Source organism: Lonchura striata, chromosome 5 (genome assembly GCF_046129695.1).
Source record: "Lonchura striata isolate bLonStr1 chromosome 5, bLonStr1.mat, whole genome shotgun sequence".
NCBI classification, from domain to species: domain Eukaryota; kingdom Metazoa; phylum Chordata; class Aves; order Passeriformes; family Estrildidae; genus Lonchura; species Lonchura striata.
Window position 1 is genome coordinate 69,154,643 of NC_134607.1, and position 19,007 is coordinate 69,173,649.

Consider the following 19,007-nt stretch of genomic DNA (forward strand, 5'->3'; position numbering starts at 1 on the left):
CATCACAGCTGGAGGTGTTTCAGGACTCCAGCTGAGATCATTATCCAGCAGGAAAATCACTTGAGCGTGCTGGTCATTTCTGATTGCAAGCAAGTAGGATTTTTTTAGCTTTTGGAAGCCTTCAGCACCCAGTTTGCTGCTGCTTGAAGGACTAGAACTAGCCCAAAGTGCTCTGGAGTCTGGCCCCATATGGCCAGCGAGGCTTGGGCACTTCTGCACTGGATATCAGAGATTTATGCAGGGAGATGGAAATTCTCCTCAAGCTCAGGCTCTTGGCAAAGATGGGGCTTGGGTGTGCTGGTGAAGTTTCTTTATGGTTGGCAATCATGACAAATGGCCAGGAGGAAATCAGGGTATGTGTTAGCTCTGTGTTCCATGTCTTTTGCAATAATTTCTAAAAAATCCTTGGGGATGTGATTTCTCCTTGGGAACAGCAGGCCTGAAGCCAGTTGATGTTTTCACAGCTGGACCAGCAAGTGAAAAGCAAATGAGGCAAGTAGGGAGATAAAAAGCAAGGGTGATTGGAGAGGTAGAGCTAACTTTGGGAAGGCATCAGCATGAGCTGGGGATCCTCTCAACCCCACACCTTGCATCATGGAGTGAGGCATTTTGTAGCTGCTTTTGTCGTGAGAAAGTGCAAAAGTGCTTTTTTTTTCTTTTTTTTTTTCTTTTTTTTTTTTTTTTTTCCAGTTTCAGTGGAACCAGTTGATTTTGTAGTGGGCAACTTCAGGAACTGAAATTTATCCCTCTTGGGTGGGTGGAGTATGGCCCCATGAGGTTTCTGCTACATATGAGCAGGGTTTGTATTAGAAGAGAGCTTGTGTTAGAAACTGGGGGGGGTTTGCTTCTCCAAACCCACACAGATCTGAGTTCACTTTTTTTGGTAGTGTTATTAGGCCATGTGTGAGATTCTGTCTCTACAGATCAAGGCTCGAGCCCATTGCACAGCAAAAGAATTAAACTTCATCAAATACTGATGCAACAAAACTCCTTGCAAGTGATTCTGAGCAGCAGCAGCTGATTTATCCAGCCCAAAATGTTGGCACAACCAATTTCTGCAGCAGCTCCTGACCCCCCTGCAAGGAAAGCTCATTTCAGTGGGACTCAGGCTCTGTTCAGGATGCTTGGAGCACTTGAGGTGAGCAGTTGAGACCCCATGGCTTTGCCTTCTGTTGCTCATGATTCTGATCACAGCCTGCAGCCTCCACCGTGACCAAACCATTGGTTTTGAGCCTGATGTTTAGTGCAGGTTGTGCTGGAGGAACAGTGATAGGGCAGGAAAGGAGAAATTGCAGCTTGAGGCAGAGACTGTGAATGAGAAGCTGCATTTCTAAGGAAATACTGCAGGAAAAGGCTGTGAGCAGACACCAGACTTCTCTGCAAGTAGAGATTTCCTCCTTCTTTAGCAGTGAGTGGAACAGGGTGGGTTTTTGGATGGTACCTTTGAGACCATTTCAGAAAAAAAATTCCCTTTGACAATTCTTGCAAAAAACTTCTTCCATCCACTGGATGAAAAAGCATAATCCTCCTCCCAATATGTTTAAGTGCCGAGATGAAAATTATTTCATAATCAGCCTCTGTGAGGCTCCTTAAAAAGAAAAATTTAAGATCTGCTGGCCCTGTTGCTTTGAGTTTAACCAATATTTGACATCATCTAGCTCCTTGGTTCAGAACCTGTGAATATGAAATAAAATACAGAAAATTGAGAATCTGTTCAGTGTTGAACAGAAGAATTAGAGCCCCATTTGTAGGCTTGGTGTGTTGTCACTGAGGAGACTATAGTGTCATTATTCAAGCAAACACCACTGACATGTGCACCTTGCTCATGGCTCTGGAGATCTCCACACCTTGAATATCCAGCAGTGAATATCCACAGTTCTTCCACACTCACACCACGTCCTGGCACATCTGCTCTCAAGCTGTGGAGCTGAAAAGCCCAGAAACCACAGAGAAATGGGAGGATTGACCCTGAAAGCATAACAGTGGGTGCAGACCACTCATTTTTGTAATTTTCAAGTTAATTAATGTCTGGCTAAATGCATTTTTAATAAAATACTCTTAAAAATTATTAGTTCGAGAGATTTTTAAATTGTCATTCTTGATAATTGAATTTAATTTCCTTTCCCCAGTCTCCTGTAATTTTCCCCAGAGGAGTTCTGGAATGGAAATGCCATCTCAACTATAAGACTAGACTTAGGTAGTTAATGATATAATAAGTAAAACATGGTCAAACTTAATTAATCTCTATTGAAGACATCTGTGGAGATGTAAAAAAACCCTATGCCTTTGATATTCTAAGTTAGACACAGTTTTGGGTGTTTAGATCAGAGAAGGAGGTGATTATTTTGGTACATTGGATAGGAACTGGGAAAGGTGAGTAGCACAAGGGATTTGATCCAGAACATGCCAAAATTGAAGTACACTTTTCTGCAGAGTACCTTTTTTGATCAGTTTGAATATTAAATTATGCCTTTTAGTCCTGAGCTGAGGGAGGATTTTTCTGAGCTCTTTTAGGCCAAGGACAAACCAACATGTCCAGTGCCACGTCTTCAGCAGAGCTTTCCTTCAGGTGCACCTTGGGTTTGTGAGGAGCAGGCACGGAGTGAATTTGGGAAGCTGCTAGTGGCAGATGCAAGCACCAGCGTGATCCCGGGCCAGCTGTGACTTGCACTTGATTTTTCCTTCATTATGCATGATAATGTGGGCTCCCAGTCACCGTGGAAAGGGCTGGATTCCTGAAGCAGACCATATGCTCCTGGAGCCCGTGGAGGTGGCTGGTGATACAGTGTGGAGCTTTAAGGGTTGCTCCTATAAAGCATTTTCCTGATGACAACTGAAAATCAATTCTTCTAACCCAGATACCAAATTCTGGGTCAGTTCTGGCCCTTCTGCATGACATTGGAGAACTTTTGCTCTGAATTCCCAGATAATGTTTCTGTTCTCTGTGTGAGTGCTCTTGCTTCCATTTGATTTTGGTCACAGAAGGAATAAAACCCAGACCCACAAATGAGCTTAAGGACATGCTGAAACCCAGGCTGATTGATGGTTTATTTTGTCTTGTGAGGCAGAGCATCCACCTCCTGCATTTGTAGCTAAAAAAAGCTTTTTTTCTCCACGCTGTCACTTGGGAGTGAAGAAATGAGGGGAAAGTCAGTGTTTTTAAGTGTAAAAATGCAGCTACTTCCTAAAGTGCTGGAGTTGATGTAGAAGGTTAATTATATCCAGGGGAAACCTTTCCCGATTCAGGAAGTTATCCTGCAACGTGTTGTACCAGTTTTACTGAAGAGACACTGCCATGATGAGTACAGAACCTAGAGAGGGGGAAATCCTGCAAATATCCTGTGCCAAACAACTCTGGGAAGGTCAGAGGAGTCCCTGTCCTTGTGAAGCATCTACAACCCTGAATGTTCTGACTGCTGAAATTACCTCTTCCATAGATTCCTGCTTTGCTTTCAGCAGTTCTGCTGTTGACCTTGATCTTTTCAGCAGGTGCATCTGTTGGGAAGGCCTCTTCCTGCAGAACATCTAAATTTATTTAGAAAGAAGTCAGAAAACCTTAAGAGGAAGCATTGTATGATAAAGATGAGCTTAAGGGCTCACAAACCAATTGAATGAACCATGGCTCTGCACTAATATTTGATTTAGCAGTGGAGGCATTTGGGTTCACCAGAGCATCATCATCTCCAGTCAGAATATCCCAGGTTGATGGAGAAACTGATGTTTTATAATTCAAAGGAAATTTAGAGCACTGTGGAGAAGCTGCTTTTGTTTCAGGTCCTGTAGCACATTGTTATTCTCACTTCACACATTGCCTTGCATAATGTTCCACTCTGATCTCTGATTCAGATTTAAACTCTTCAAAGTTTCAGGGGATGTTTTTGATCCTGGGATTTATAGTTCAAGCCCCTTTTCTGTTTCCAAGTGAAGAAAACACATGTTTAGCAAGCACAAAATGAGCCTTGGTGGAGCATTTCTTTGATGGTGTTGTGATGATGGTTATGAATTTACATTTTGTGCATAGGATGTTGAGCACCTCATGGGGCCTGGCTGTGCTTTGACTGTACCATTAATTTCGGGAAGGATGCATGATGAATGTTCATCAGGCCCTGCAGGTTCTGATTTGTGGTGCTCACATCACACAGCCAAAAGGCTCTGGAGTGATTAAACGGGATTCAGTCATTAGGAGCTGGCAATACAAATGTGATTAATTACAGAACACACTGTAAATTGTGAAATGAGTTTGATGTTTTTTTTTTTTTTTTTTTGAAAACATATGTTTCTGCTTCATGGGGTGTCAGAAGTTGGAGTCGTGGTGAATGAGGTTTGTTTGCTATTTCCATGATAATTTGGGAGTGTGCTGGGTCATGGGAATGGTTAGCTTTCCATTGTTGTCCCAACTCTGGGGGTAAGCAGTGAGATTTGGGGAGGGTCACAGGCAAATCCTTAAATCAAACCTTACAAGTCCATCTTGGAGCCCACAGCCAGGCTGTTGTACTGTCCAAGGTGTATCCTTTGAAGGCCTTTTAATACCTGCTTTATTCCTTCAACTCTGTCCAGTCTCTGTTTCAGGCCAGCCTCTTTAAACAAAAGTTCCTCACTAACTCAAGCCCAGTGGCACCAGCCTCTCCCTGAGTCCTGACAGAGTTTTCCAACAAAGAATCCCTTTTGCTTCTTGCCTCTGGAGTTCATCTTTGTGCTGGGGGTATCAGGCTGACATTAGTAATGGTTTGCTTTTCACTTTGAAATCACTGCTGGTGAAAAAAGAAAAAAATTTGGAACATACTGCCCAGGGAAGTTGTGGTTGCTTCATACCTGGAAGTGTTCAGGACCAGGCTGGATGGGGCTTTGAGCTGCCTTTTCTAGTGGAAGATGCCCTTTCCCACAGTAGGGGGTTGGAGCAAGAGGATCTTTAAGGTCTCTTCCAGTCCAAACCATTCTATGATTCTAAAAAAAACTCCCTTAATTTTAAGCATTAAACAAAACTTCAGTCCTTTTTCCTTTTTTTTTTTTTTTTAATTGGTGTTTCTTCTGTTCTGTATTAAACAGTATAATGCATCCAATAAATTGCAAGCATCATCCCCACTCATTCTCCTTTTTCTGTAGAATACAAAAAATGAAAAAAAAAAAAGAAAAACCCCAAATCCCAGCCCCAAATCAGAATGGATTTCTTGGACATCACATCCCTCTATTTGTCTCCTATGTTTTGACGCTTTTATTTGTAGAGGATATTTGTTGTAGACTGTTGGCACTACCAGGGAAAAACAACATAATTGTGCAGTGAACTGGTTTATGCTTTATGTAAGAACATTGTGCTGCTGTAAATTTGTTGGGTTTTGCAGAGCTGTTTCCAAAGAATATCCTTCAGAAAGCAACCGTGGGGTTTGGGAGTGAGGAGAGGCACTTAGTATGGGGGATAATTGGATGGAGTTTGGAGGTGTGAGGTCAGAGCCCTGGGCAGGATATTTATACTGCAGTGACATCCCCAGATGGAATGGCCCATAAATTTTAGGTGTTGTTATGCCACAAAATCTATTTGGGGCTGGTCTGTGAGATCCCAAAGGCACAGGGCATGGAGCTGCCTCTTGTCTCCAATGCCAAAGCAAGCCAAGGGCAGGGTGTTTGGTGTTCAGGAAACCTCCAACTTTTCTTTCTTTCACTGTGTAGTAGCAGTGACACTTGGGGCAATGGGATTTTTTGGGAAAGACCCCATTTCTTACCTACTTTTGGCATGGGCCATTGTATGTGCCCAGTGCTGCCCAGAAATTCTGATTCATCACTGAACCAAGCTGGTGGCTGGCTTGCAATAGTTCTGGCTGTGGTTAGGAATTCTGGCTTGGAAGGGGATTTATCTAGGAATTTAACATTTTGCTTTGTAGACACATTTTTTCCCTTCTTTCTGTATTTCTGATGTGGAATTAGTACACAAGGAGCTGTGGACTGCTACAGGAAGACCTTGCCAGGGTTGATGGCTGGGAAAGCAGAACAAACATCCTCCCCCATGGCTTTCAAAACTTTTAAATTGGGATTTTACAATTTCTGTTGCATTTGTCTGTCTCTTTCAGTCTGCCTGCAAAGATGAATGAATACTCTCTTGGTTTTCACCCCGAGGGGCTACAGTTTGGGAGGAAATAACCGTGCAAATGCCTGCTAAATGCAAGGAATCTGGTGTATGCACTTGTTTCTCAATACAGGTGAATTCATAACCTCCTCATGCAGTCACCCTGAGCTCTGTGATCTGGTTTTGCTTCTGAGTACATTGGTTAAGATGCTGATTTTCCTGGGATAACAGTGCTCTCACAATGTTATTGCTATTATTCTTTTATCTCTATGGGATAAAAACTGATGTAGAAATTACAGTCACAATAGCAGGTTCCCCCCTCTTTTCCCTGAAAGCTCCCAAACTGCTGATTTCACAAGGCCTTCATTAAGACTCCTGGATCTGGAGATTGGGAGCTGGAGCTCTCAGTGCTCGTGATCCATCTCTTCTGAGCCCTGGGCACGGTGCTTAATGCACACGGAAGGAAAAAATAATCAGGGAATGTGCGTGGAGGCTTGGGGTTAAGTGCCAGGAGCTGCAGGGTTTGGATGCTCATTTTCACAGTGAGCCATCACCCTAATGGTCATTGATACTAATGATGGAGAACCCCTATGGTTATGTGGTGTGTGCAGAGCTTTCAAAATCCTGGCATTGCCTGGCTCTCAGAAATGCCTTTCAGGAACTCTGTGTACGCATCCAAGATCATTTAAGGCAGCCAGTCCTGATTTCTTTCAAAGACTGTTGTTGGCAGCAGTGAAATTTAGTTACCTTGTTCCTAGAATTGAATGGGGCAGAGAGCAGTGTTAGTGCTGTTGTTTAAATAAAGAGTGCAGTTTCTGTTTAAGTAAGAAATTTTGGAGCAGCACAAACCACTAACTCTGAGTGCAACACTCAGACTCTGTAGTTACACCTCAGTTTTTTTCCTAATTCATCACAGAGGGAACTGAGACTAAAATCAGCCGATTTTTGCCACGTTGGATTCTGCAACAAAATCACAATAATCAGCCTGCAGATAACTGTCCTACTGTCCTAGGGTGACTTTATGCTGCATGTATCCCAAATTGTCTGTTCTGCTTCTGCTGGATATTGAGTTCTGTGCTTTTAAAACCAGATTTGGGAGCCAAGGGGGGGCGGGGGGGAGGGGAGAAGAACAAGCAGTGGAATGTCTGAGGTGGCTGTATTAAAAAACAGAGATAAAAGCTTCAGCTTTTTCTCACAGACTGTTGTCTGCAGCATGGACAGCAGGAGGGAGCTCTCCTTTGCTTTTAGTTCGTTTTTAGCTAGCTGAGGCAGAGAAGTTCCCCAGACTGTGCCTTTTCTTCTTCTTGGAACTGATCTGCCTGCTCTGGACTGAAAGCCCAGAAAAACATCAGGAGCTCCCACCTGTGACCCACTGGGGGCCCAGGACTTGGCATTTTCCAGCACAGGAGGGACTGGTAAGAGACTGAGTGAGCTGAGCTACACCCCACGACAAGGACTCTGAATTTTCCATCTCTTCAAAACAGTGAGAGGTTCCATTGTTTAATAGTATTCATTTTTTTATGCTTGTGAGTACTTTGCTTGTTACATAAACAGGTTTTTTTCCACTTTTCTTGAAGGAGGTTTACGTCCAGAACTGGTTGGGGAAGGGGCTGCTTGAATTTGCTTTCTAGAAAAGACCACTTCAGAAGTTTCTTCCCAAAATTTGTCCTAAACCAGGACACCCACTTAAAATTTGTTGTGTCCAGCAGATATTTTTGCATTCCCCTCCCAGTTTTTGGGGGTTTTAATGAGGGTGGATTTTGTTACCTAGTCTAGGTGACAACGTTGCAGAATTGTGTTTCAGGTGAAATCAGTGTAAAAATACTGTAAAAATAAATTAAAAAATCATAGAATCATTTGGGTTGGGAAAGATCATTGAGCCCAACCATTAACCTGGCTATAAATATGTGGTAAATGCTTTAAACAGTTGAATGCTTCATCATTAAATTCCAACCTGTTAAGGCTGGATGGCCACAGGTGACTTCTTGTTATGCTGAAGGTGAATGAATTGGTTGCATCCCTGCAAGGTGAAGGGTGGGAAGAGATTAATTCCCCTCTCCTCTTGCCATGTCCCACCTGCATCTCTCCCCCCTCATTCCCCATTCCCAGATCCTGAGGGAGAGCAGTGCTGTGTCTGGGTGATTCCAGGCTGGCTGCTGCTGATCACACTTGGGTGAAGCTTTGAAACAAAGGGATGTGCCAAGTGCCAAGTGGAGCTGTTGGATTTGCTGCTGTTCCTTATCTGCATAATCTGATTGCAATTGATAAGTAACACCACCAAGACAGAGCAGAGATCCCATTATCAGCACCCCTCTCTTTTTTATCCCTTTTCTAAAATTTTATTTTAAATGCTTCAGTGCAAGCCAAGTGTTGACTTTGAGTGGAGGGAGGTAATTAATCACATTTTCAGTACTTCTGAAAATGATTTACTTGTGAGTAGATAATTTCCTGCTGGCTGGGTCCCTGAGGCTGTTGTGCTCAGGGGAGTCAGGGCAGGCTGGTCTGGGTTTGTGGCACGCTGGGCTCTTGGGATTTAGGAGGCAAATTTCTCTTCTATCTTTTGTTGGAATCTGTGCTATTGATGATTCCCAGATTGTAGAAAGTCTCTGTCAGCCCGCTGCCAAAGCAGAAGCCATAATTGGTCTGTGCTGGTTTCAAGGTTGTTTATTCTGTTTATCTCTCACATGTTCTGCTGCCCTGCCCAGCTCTGTCCTGCAGGGCAGCGTGTGGGGCTCTGCCCTCAGTGGGATGTGACAAACATTCAATACCAGAAACTCCCTGGGCTGCATTTACAAGAACGTGCCAATATCTGTCACCTACGTTGGACAGTGTGTCCCCAGCCTGAACCAACAGAAAAATGCCAACACCACAGTGAGACATGGAGGGCATGAAGAAGGAGAAAAAGGACAAGGCACACCCAATTTCCTCCAGCTTGTCCCCTTTGGACCCCTCATCTAGAATCCTAAAATTTTACTTTTGCACCCGTGCCACACTTAATTATGACTTCTATCAAACACTCAGAGCTGGTAATTCATCCTGTAAGATTGAAAACTTTTCCATGGCCAGAGATCACAGACAGTGTCTCTGGGGGCTCTGTCCAGGGGGGTTCCTGACCCCTGCCAGGGTCCCAGACCTGCCATGGCAGCCAGAGGGAAGCTCTGGATTCCCACAATCTTGGGCACTTGGACTTGGGAGCAGAAAGCCACAGCAGTGGGATGTCAGGAGAGTGTGTCTGTACCCATAAGGTTGTGTTTGGGGTGAACACAACTGATCCTATTGCATGGGAGTGCCTCAGTAGTTGGTGGTGGTGACCACTTCAGGACAAAGTGTCTTGTTCAGCTTCCTGAGCTGCAGTGATTTAACGGAGGGGATTTTTACAAGATTTTACATAATTAAAAAAAAAAAAAAATCAGTATAGTAGCACCCAGTCACCCTGTCTGCATACAGTGATGGTTTTCTCCCACAGCATCCTACGTCCACCTCTTCCACCCACAGTTCCTGCAGCTGGGCTGGAGTTTGCAGCCAGTGCATGCTTCAAGAAATGAAAAAGCAACTCCCAAACCACCCACTGCTTTTTTATTGTTAAAAGGATCGCAGTTAATTAAAGACTAGAGAAACCCCAGGGGAATGGTGTGCACGTCTGTGAAGGGCTCAAAGGATGTTGGGAAGCAAAGTGTCCTCTGGACACTGAGGCAGCTTTTTTGCTCATGAACTTGCTTGTTTTGACCCAGAGGATATAAGCTGCTAATTTCTGGAAACTCTGAATGGCAGCAGGAAGGATAAAAGTCGCATTGTACTGAAATTCAGTGTAGTTTAATAGAAAAAAACTCTAAGGGAGCTGTTCAGGTGAGAACCTAAAGCATGTGTTCATGCCTTTATCTGGGTTTTTTTCCCTCTGTACTTTTTCTAATCAAAGAGTGCTTTTTCATGCAGAGTTGGATGTGCAAGGATTAAAGTCTGTGTTGGCCGTTTCTTGGGTCAAGACCACAGAAACTACAATGTAATATTCTCTTAGAAATGAGATAAAGATGGCTTGGGTAGCTTCAAAAAACAGAGGGCGTCAAATATCTTGAAGAAAATTTTAAAAACTTGCAGAATATTGTTATTAAATTAAGTAACTCACATGGGCTAAACATTAAATTGAAGTTTGCACTTACTCAGTTTTATTTTTTCGAAAGTGAGATAATTAACAGCAAGCAGATCAGTCAACAGCTTAAAGGATCATCTACTTAGAGAATACAAGAGTTACACATTCTCCTACAGACTTCACACCTCCTTCCAGCATCTCTTCCTTAGCCTGTTGTAAATTCACATGAGTGGGACCACACAGTTCTGCTGCTCCAGAAGTGTCTTTTGAGCACCTGCATTCTTCTATGGGCAGTTGCTTATGATTTCTGGTTTCCATGAAAATCCTCTCTATATAATATTTTCCTTGAATACTTTATACAAGACAGGTGTCTAGAAGGCAGTGCCTGAGCTCTGAAATTGGGGTCTCATGATATTTGTGGCTGCACCACAAGGAAATCAGATCAGCAGCTTTTGATGCACTTTCTTTTCTTTTCTGAACTGAATTTGCATTATTTTGTGATCCAGTTCAAACCACAGAACTCTGTTGCTGTGAGAACAGAAGACTGTTTGAAGTTTTAAGTAAGAAATTGTTTGAAGATGTCTTTAGCCCCATTTGGCTTTTTTTCAGGGAACCCACAAAAGAATTCAAAGCAAATAGTCATTTTAAAAAAATGTCATTAAAGCACTAAGTAATTTTTTTTTTTAATGTAGGTTTTACTCGATTTAATTTGGAAATTCTTAATAGGGGATCTGGCTTTGTAGGGTATGCAGTGGAGTATGTTCCCAGCCTTGAAGGTCTTGGGGAGGGTTCAGAAACAGCCTGAGCCTTTACCTGGGGACAGCACTCAGCCCCCTTCCTGTTTTCACATCCAGTCTGGTTCACAGGAATGTAAATAGTGCAGCAAGATGAATGAAAATGTGGGGATTCAACCGTTTCCTGTCAAAATGCTGTTTTATCAAAATGGAAATATTTTGTGAGAACATGTCAGTTTTGACAAATTGTTTTGATGGGTGAAGTCTAAACAAATTGTTTTAGCATTTTATGTTATTTTGATATAAAGACATCTCATTTCGACTCCATCATTTAGACCTTTATAACATAGTTACAACATTTATGTGTTAATATTTTTGTAACTTATAAATATTGCATGGAATGTGTGACAACTTCAAAATTAAAAGAAAATGTCAATATTGTAAGCTTTCTATAGTTTTGCAATATGCTGTTTAGCTTTTAAAAAACTGCATATCTCATCACAGAGTTAAAGAATGGTTTGGGTTGGAAGGGACCTTAAAAATCATCTTTTTCCACCTCCCTGCTGTGGACAGAGGCACTTCCACTAGACTTAGGCTGGACAGGGCTTGGAGCATCCATAGTTTTGCTGGCTGGGTGACCTGTAGCAGATCTCCACTATAATGTCACCCATCCCTGCTGGATGGAGTGGCTGGAATTCCCTTGTGTTACCCTTCAGGTGCTCTCCTGCTGATCTGGGATCTTCTCCCCAAGCTCTGGGCATTTCTTTCTGGCACCAGCAGCTTTACTTTAATGTATCTTAAATGTATGTCTGATTTTTATATCTAGTATATATATATGTATATCTAATCTGTATATCTGTATTAAATTTTGAACATCCTGAATATTTGTTTAGAAACTTAATCTTTTCATGAGATCCTGGTATTTAAGTTTATTTCACAGTGGAGAGAAAATAATTGCCTGAATCCTGCCCAGCTATAATTCCCCTTGTTAACTATTTTTTTTTTTTTTTCAGTCCTAGGAAAGAGTTAAATTTTTAATGATGAAAATAGTTTCCATACTGAGAGTGTTGTCACTTAGCAGATTAATCTGAAAGATCTTAAACCATTTCATAAAGCTGTTTAAGATGCTGTTCTTCACATATGAGAAAATTAAAACTCTGCTGTTTAGAGGTTGATGGGTTCCAGTGAGGATTTTCCAGTAGAGGTGTCGACAGGTTGCTGGTGATCCTGGGTTATTAAAAAAAAAAAAGAAACCCAACGTGAAGAGTGTTTTGTTGTCTCTTGGTTGTTGTTTTTTTTTAGGTATGGACAAAAGTGAGCATAATTTGATATTACTGCTTGTTTGGCACATGTATCCATGGGGCATGCTGAGGTGTTCCCAAGGCGTAGTTTATTTTCAGGTGCTGTGTGCCTGTAAGTTATTTATGCTACCATTCCTTTATTTTACCAAATGCATCAGTTCAGATCCCTGAACCTTGTTCTTTCCAATCAAGTAGGTTCCTCTGTGGGGGGAAAAACAGTCAAGAAAAATAAAAAACCAACCACGTTCTTCCCATTGTCTTGTTGGTCTTTCAGATTTCAAGGTTTTTTCTGCACTTTGCAGTGTCTTTTTTTTGGAAAAAAACCCCAGGAAAATGAGAATTTCCATGTAAACCTGAGAGGAGTGGCTCTCAGCAAAACAGCAACTCCTAGAAAACGAGATAAAATCCCAAGAGTTGCTAATGTGATAATAGTATCTCATATTCATTGAATGAAGTGCCTGTGCCTCAGTGCTGTCATGGGACTGCGAATGTGCTTTTAATCTCTTATTTCTCTAGAGAGACAGATAAATCTGAACCCATTATGTGCTGAGGCTGAGGCAGGGCACAGAGATTTACAGGGTTGCAGGAAAGAAGCTGCTGTCCTGGCTCTGGGGGGATTGGAGGGGATGGGCTGTGCATTGCTCCAGCATTTCCAGCTGCTCTTGGAATGGTTTTCATGGTCAGCACGCACAGAGCAAGGGGAAAGGGTTGGGCTTGAGCAGCTGATGGGGAAAACCTGATGATAAATACAAATAAGGCTTTGCACATCAGCCAGTGACCAGCTGGCAGCAGCCCCTGCTCCTCAGGTGATGCCAGCATGGAGTCCCAAGGCACAGCTTAGGAAAATGAGACCAAGTAGTGAAAGTGAGGAGATGGCAATGGGTCAGAAGGGGAGGGAGGAATGGGGGTCAGAGATGTTGTGGGCAAGGTGAATTGAGTAGAGAAAAGTGGGATGAATTTGAGGGATATTGGATATGATCTATTTTTTTTGGTAGAGTTCAGGTCTCTGGAAGGGGTACTCAATTTTATAACCTGAGTTTTAATGTTAGAAAGGTTCTTTTTCTTTCTCATTCAGTAATTTGCTGTAATATTTGCCAAACTAGAAGGTGATTTCTGAAATAATAATTTTTTCATGAAAGGAGACAGTGAGCTGCAAGGACCTGTTTTTTGGGGTTTTTTTTCACTTTGCAAGTGTGGATAATTTCACTGAGGTCTGTTGGGAGTGGCTCACCCTTCACCAGCCCATCACTGGGTCTGGGAACTGGTGTATTCCTACAGCTGCTCCTCAGGAATTGGGGAGGGAAATGTGGGATCTTTTTCAGGTGTCTGAAGCTCATGGACCACTTCTGACTCACTGAATTAATTCAAGGCAGGGGAAAATTTGTTGAAAACAGGAATACTAGTGGATTTTGGGTCACCATGGAGCAGGATTCTTTAGCCTGGCCACATTCCCTTTCCATCAGCTGGCCAGCCAGCTGAAAAAAAAGAAAAAAAAAAAAAGCAGAGTTCACCAAGCCCATCCAGCTTGAGGAGAGGTTCAGTAAAGCCTTTTCCTGTAACTAATGGGGGAAAATGGGAAATAGTGATGGAAAGTTCACTGCTTCAGTCCCCAGGTGCTGAAGGAGTCTGATACACCAGAGGAGCCCCAGAATTTCTGGAGAGGGGTGCTCAGGTTGGAGGGATGCTCAGGTTGGGCACCCATGCATTGCACTCACAGCTATTCTCATTTACCCAGCAAATTTTCCTTGGTTTGAATATATTTGTTTAACATTTTGCTTGGTCCTCAAAGGCTTTTGCAGATACCGTGATCATTCAGATTCACTTCATTACTACTAAAAATTAATATTTGCACTGTGGTGGCTTGAACTGTAAAACTGAGAAGGCTGATGGTGCTCTGTAGGTACAGAGGAAGGTACAAATTCCTGTTTCTACAACGTCCAGTGCCATTTCTTGTCTCTCAGAGGTTTTCAGAGTCATTTTATCTATGCCACAAAAGCATAATAAAGGAAAACCCTAGAAATTAGATTTGTATGGGAAGGATGGTTCTGAAACCACCTAGAAACTGAGAATAGCTCGGGGTTTTTTTTTCAGCTGATCCTGTTTAGTCTGAAAACAGAGGTCACCTTGTGACTTTCAGACTTGGGAAGCCTCTAATCCAGATCTGAATGTGGAGAGTAGCTTATTTAGATGTCAAACTGTGAGGTGCAAGTCTTTCAGAAAGGACAGGGGATTTTTTTTTTTTTTCTCTCTCTGAAAGGCACTGGGAGACTGACAGACAGCCAGATCTGTGAATCAGGCATCGTTATGACATCTCCAGTTGGGCATCTGGAAGTGGAAGCCCCTGAAATCTGTTAATCTGTTGTCAACTTTGAAAATCCTATTCTCCCCCCATCTCCCTCCCCCCCCACTCCTGCCAGCTTTGAAAGTTCAAAGTGTGTGCTTTTTATCACATTTGTCATTCCTTGGTAGTGAAGCTCTGGCATTCAGAGATTTGGCTGACAACTTTGTGGGAATGAGCCAAAATTGAGTTCAACTTGCACCTTTCTGTGCTGCACCCGGTGCTGTTCTCAGGGAGAGGCAGAAGTCTGAGCTAGAGGGAGTCCAGCCTCATTCATTACCACAATTACTGTCCTGTCCCTGATGCCAAAATTCAGCTTGTTTTCTTTATCCTGAGGTAGGTGGACAGGAACTGATGAGGTGCACACAGCAGGAGTGCTGAGAGAGAAAGTGTCATATTGAAACCATTTCTTCTCAGGCTGTTCTTTCATCCTAAATAATGCAAAGGTCATAAATCTTCTGGAAATCATGCAAAATCGGTGCTGCAAAAGACTTAGAATGGTTCCAGGCAAGTTCAAACATTACTTTATGGAGGCTCAAGTCCAGCAGTGCAAGGTTTGATAATTTTAAGTACATTTAAATGCACATATAAAGTAATTTAGATATCTAAATGGGATATATAGCTCAAGGCTGGGAGGACAGGCTTTTGGGGAAGGAGCACAGCTCAGAAATAAGGTTGAGATAAGGTGCACTGGGTATGGCTTGTGTCTTTGTCCATGCCCAGTGCTATGGATTACCATGGGGTAATGGTCTTTAAACAACTTATCTAGTTGTTTATTCAGAGGAAATGTTTAAATTTTCAAATGCTTTTGATTTTTCCCTTCTATAAGTGTTTCTAAGTTAGCAAAGTAACTGCATTCCTGATGATTCTCTCACACATAAGTAAGATTAATGGGGAGAGAAAACAGTTTCAGATGTAATTTAATTCTCATTTACAGGCAGGTAGAATTAAAGTCAAATTTCTGGATTTTTGATTGCAACTGCACAGTGCATTTGAAGAGGTATCTCTGTCTATCAAGCTGAGATATGCTGAATTATTGCCTTCATGTGTCCACTGATTTAAACAAAAACTGACCCAGAATGTGAATCCTAGAGGCAAAAGTTTTATATTTCAGTTCAAATCTTACAAAACTGCATACATGTCTTAAATTAATGCTGGTTCACAGTGTTTGCCTGAGAAATTACTCATTTTTTTTCCTAAATGAAACAGAAGTTCCTGATAAGGGGAAGACTTTAGTTCTTTCTTCTTGCTAGTGTATTGACTCAGCAGCTGATGTATGATGTTCTCAGGGTTGATTTTTCTACTTCATTGGAAAAGCACCTGGAGTTTCTGGTCTCCTGTCAAGGAATCGAAAGTTTGCACAGCTTCTTTTTTTCCCAGAGGTCATTAGTGAACATACAGAGAGACTTTATAAATCACATCTGAGGCCAGGTGATAAGCAGGAAACGAGTGGTTACACAAGCAGTGGCCAATTCTGAATGGGAGAGATGGGGATGATAAGAACGATGTTGTAAATCACTGTCAGTGGCTACCAGTGGAGCAACACCTTCACTTTTTTTTGGGATTTAACTGTGTGCAGAGGTTGCCCAAAGAGCTGGACAGCACAAACCAGCTTTTTTCCTTGTCTGTGTTGCAGTTGCAACCAAAACTTTAGAGCTGGTAAATCCCGAGGAGATGTTTCTAAAATGACTCAGTCACAGGATGGTTTGGGTTGGAAAGAACATGAAAGATCACCTCATGTGCAGGGACACTTTCCACTATCCCAGGTTTCTCCAAGCCCCATCCAACCTGGCCTTGGACACTTCCAAGGATGGGGCAGCCACAGCTTCTCTGGGCAGCCTGTGCCAGTGCCTCATGCCTCTAATAATGAAGAATTTCTTCTTAATAAATACACCAGGTCCACTGTGTGACACACATGTGGCTGCAGCCTGCTGTGCTAAGCATTTCTTTTCTTCCCTTCCCCAGCAATCAAGGAGAAATACATGGACTGGACAGAGTTTCTCATTCAGGATCTGACCGGCGCCAGGACGGCCCCTGCGAATTTGCTGGAAGGTGTATGTATTAGATTGCAGTTCCTCCTCCTCCTCCTCCTCCTCTCCTCCTCCTCGCTGTGTGCTTGCAGTGTCTGTGTGCCAGCCCTGCCCCAAAATCCATGGCAGCAGTGCCTGGGCTCTGCTGGCTCTGCTTCTCACCCAGTCATGGGGAGTTGGTTTTGCCTTTTAGTTCTTTACAAACTCAAAAAAGGCCTGGTGGGGGAAGGAGGGCATGGAGGGGATCCCCAGAATGGGGAACCCAGCACTTCAGTGCCCCATTAGATCCATCAAACTGGTGACCTGAGCTGCCAATCCATCTCTGCCCCATCCCTGGAAGTGTTCAAAACCAGGCTGGATGGGGCTTGGAGCAGTCTGGTGTAGTGGAAGGTGTCCCTGCCCATGGCAGGGGGTTGGAACCAGATGATCTTTAAGGTCCCTTCCAACCCAAACCATTCTGTGACTCTGTGGCACAGGTTGGAGCGGGGTTTTAGTAGGTTGTGGGGAGCAGTGTCAGGTTTATCTTTATATGGGAAGTGCTCCCTCAAGGACATTCCCTCCACCTAAATCCAGCAGTCACATTTAGCAGGGAGGTTGTTGTTCTGAGGTGTCCTCAGAAGAGAAGAAGGGTTCATTTTTCAGATGCACCCATCTGTGGCCAAGAGCCCAGTCTGTGCAGCAGGTCCGTGGAGTGGCTTGCACCTGGGACAGCCTCAGTGTGCCTTGAGATCCTGGGCAAAAATCCCACAGCCTCACCTTGAGACCATGGGCAGCTTTTGCCTCCTCCTGCTCTCCTGTGGGGCAATTTGGAGGGGAGACAGATGATCCTGCAGAAGCCCCTCACTCTTTGTCCCTCTGTGTTTAGGCTGAGAGTGGGGGCATACAGGAATTTGTGAAAGTGCTCACGTTGGCTTGTGGGAAGCCTGTGTGCATCCAAGCCCTGTTTTTGATCATTTTGTCCCTGGTCACTTCCACCATCCACAGCTGCATCCTTTTTCCACATGCAGTATAAATGGACCTGGCAGGGAGAATTAATATTGATATTGTACCATTAGTGGTTTTTCCCCCCCAGTCTGAGGGAAGAACAGCCTTGCAGCCCCCAGATAATCCACATCCTCAGGCCTGCTGCTTCCCCATTCCTGGACTACATTCCAGGTGGCATATGCAGAATTCTGCTGGTGTCCAACCCCCATCTCTGCTGTGTGCCAATCCTCCCCTTTCTGCAGGCAGGGAAGAGAGGCAGCCCCAGGCAGAAAAGCAGAGAGAAAAAACCCTGTGTTGGTTTGAAACAGTTTCTGACCCTTTTCTGGTGTTTTATGTGCTCAGTGCTGTCTGTGTCGTGCAATGTATGTTGGCCCCTGTTGACAGATTTGCTGTTCATGAGTGCTGCAGATTGTTGTTAGACTGTTAAATCAATATGTAGTGCTACTTTTAAAATCTTTTTTTTTTTGTTAAACGTGTGAAGGGTTCTTGCATTATGGTAAATGTTAATATTTCATGCAAGCCGATTATTAATCCTAGCCATTCAGTTCTCATGGGGTAAGTGACAGCCCATTGGCTTACAATTTAGCACACAGATCAGGGAAGCAATATTCACTTTGATACAGCCAGGGATTTATTATAATAAGTTAAATCATTACACCATCGTTTCATATTAAAGAATATTTTGTTGCAAGCAGTTGTATGAGAGGGGGAAAAAATCCACACTAAAGTGGATTTCTGTTGTATTATTAAATTCTGACACTGCATTTTGCCATGAAATAATATTTGAAGAGATTATACAGGTGCTTGCAGCTTGCACTGTAGAAAAGTAGCTTAATATGGCAAATATATTGTTCTGAGAAATATCTATTAATCATAAATTTGTTTAAAATTGTACATGTGATAAGCTTTTTGTTAATTTTAATTGCTTTTTTTACTGTATTCTCATGCTCTTGTCTGCTTTTTTGGATTAAGAGAGATGTACGAAAATCAATTGCATCTCAAAATTTCCGTATTTTCAATATTCAGTAGGAAAAATAACTTTTTCAAAAATAAGGCTTTCTCCTTGTTTTGTAGCCACTGTTAGAAAGAACCATCCTGGACTGACTCTTGATTTACAGAGTTAATATTTTAAAAAGTAATGTGAGATGTTTATATGGTTTAATTAAGTAAAAGTGGGAAAAACCCACAGGGAAAAAAAAAAAAAGGTCTTTGTTTTTAATGTATTTTGGTTTTGCATAGCATCTCCTTTGGGGACCAATCCTTCCTAGTCTTGGGGTCGTTTTAATGCTGCTCTTAAAACCCCAGAACGGAGACATTGCATAAGAATTCAAACTTGTATTTAATAACAAATAAGAAATCTTACCATTATGTTAAAGCTTGAGAACACGGAGATGCTCCCAGCCACAAAACAAAAGCACTGAGCTTTAAAGGGGTTGTTCTGCAGAGCATCTCATGGTTTTGTAATGCCTGTGCTT

The 19,007-nt window shown here is 42.7% G+C and overlaps 1 protein-coding gene across 6 annotated transcripts in view; it reads left to right on the top strand.

Moving 5' to 3' along the window:
• Positions 1-19,007, top strand: part of SFMBT2 (Scm like with four mbt domains 2) — a 106,867-nt gene that overhangs the window by 29,205 nt on the left and 58,655 nt on the right. For 5 of the 6 annotated variants that reach the window (XM_021530941.2, XM_021530939.3, XM_021530940.3 and 2 more), the window contains exon 5: positions 16,484-16,572. In XM_021530941.2, coding sequence (XP_021386616.1) covers positions 16,484-16,572 — 89 coding nt within the window. Of the gene's footprint in view, positions 1-16,483; positions 16,573-19,007 lie in introns of those variants that run through there. The other variant, XM_077783691.1, reaches the window with a different exon arrangement.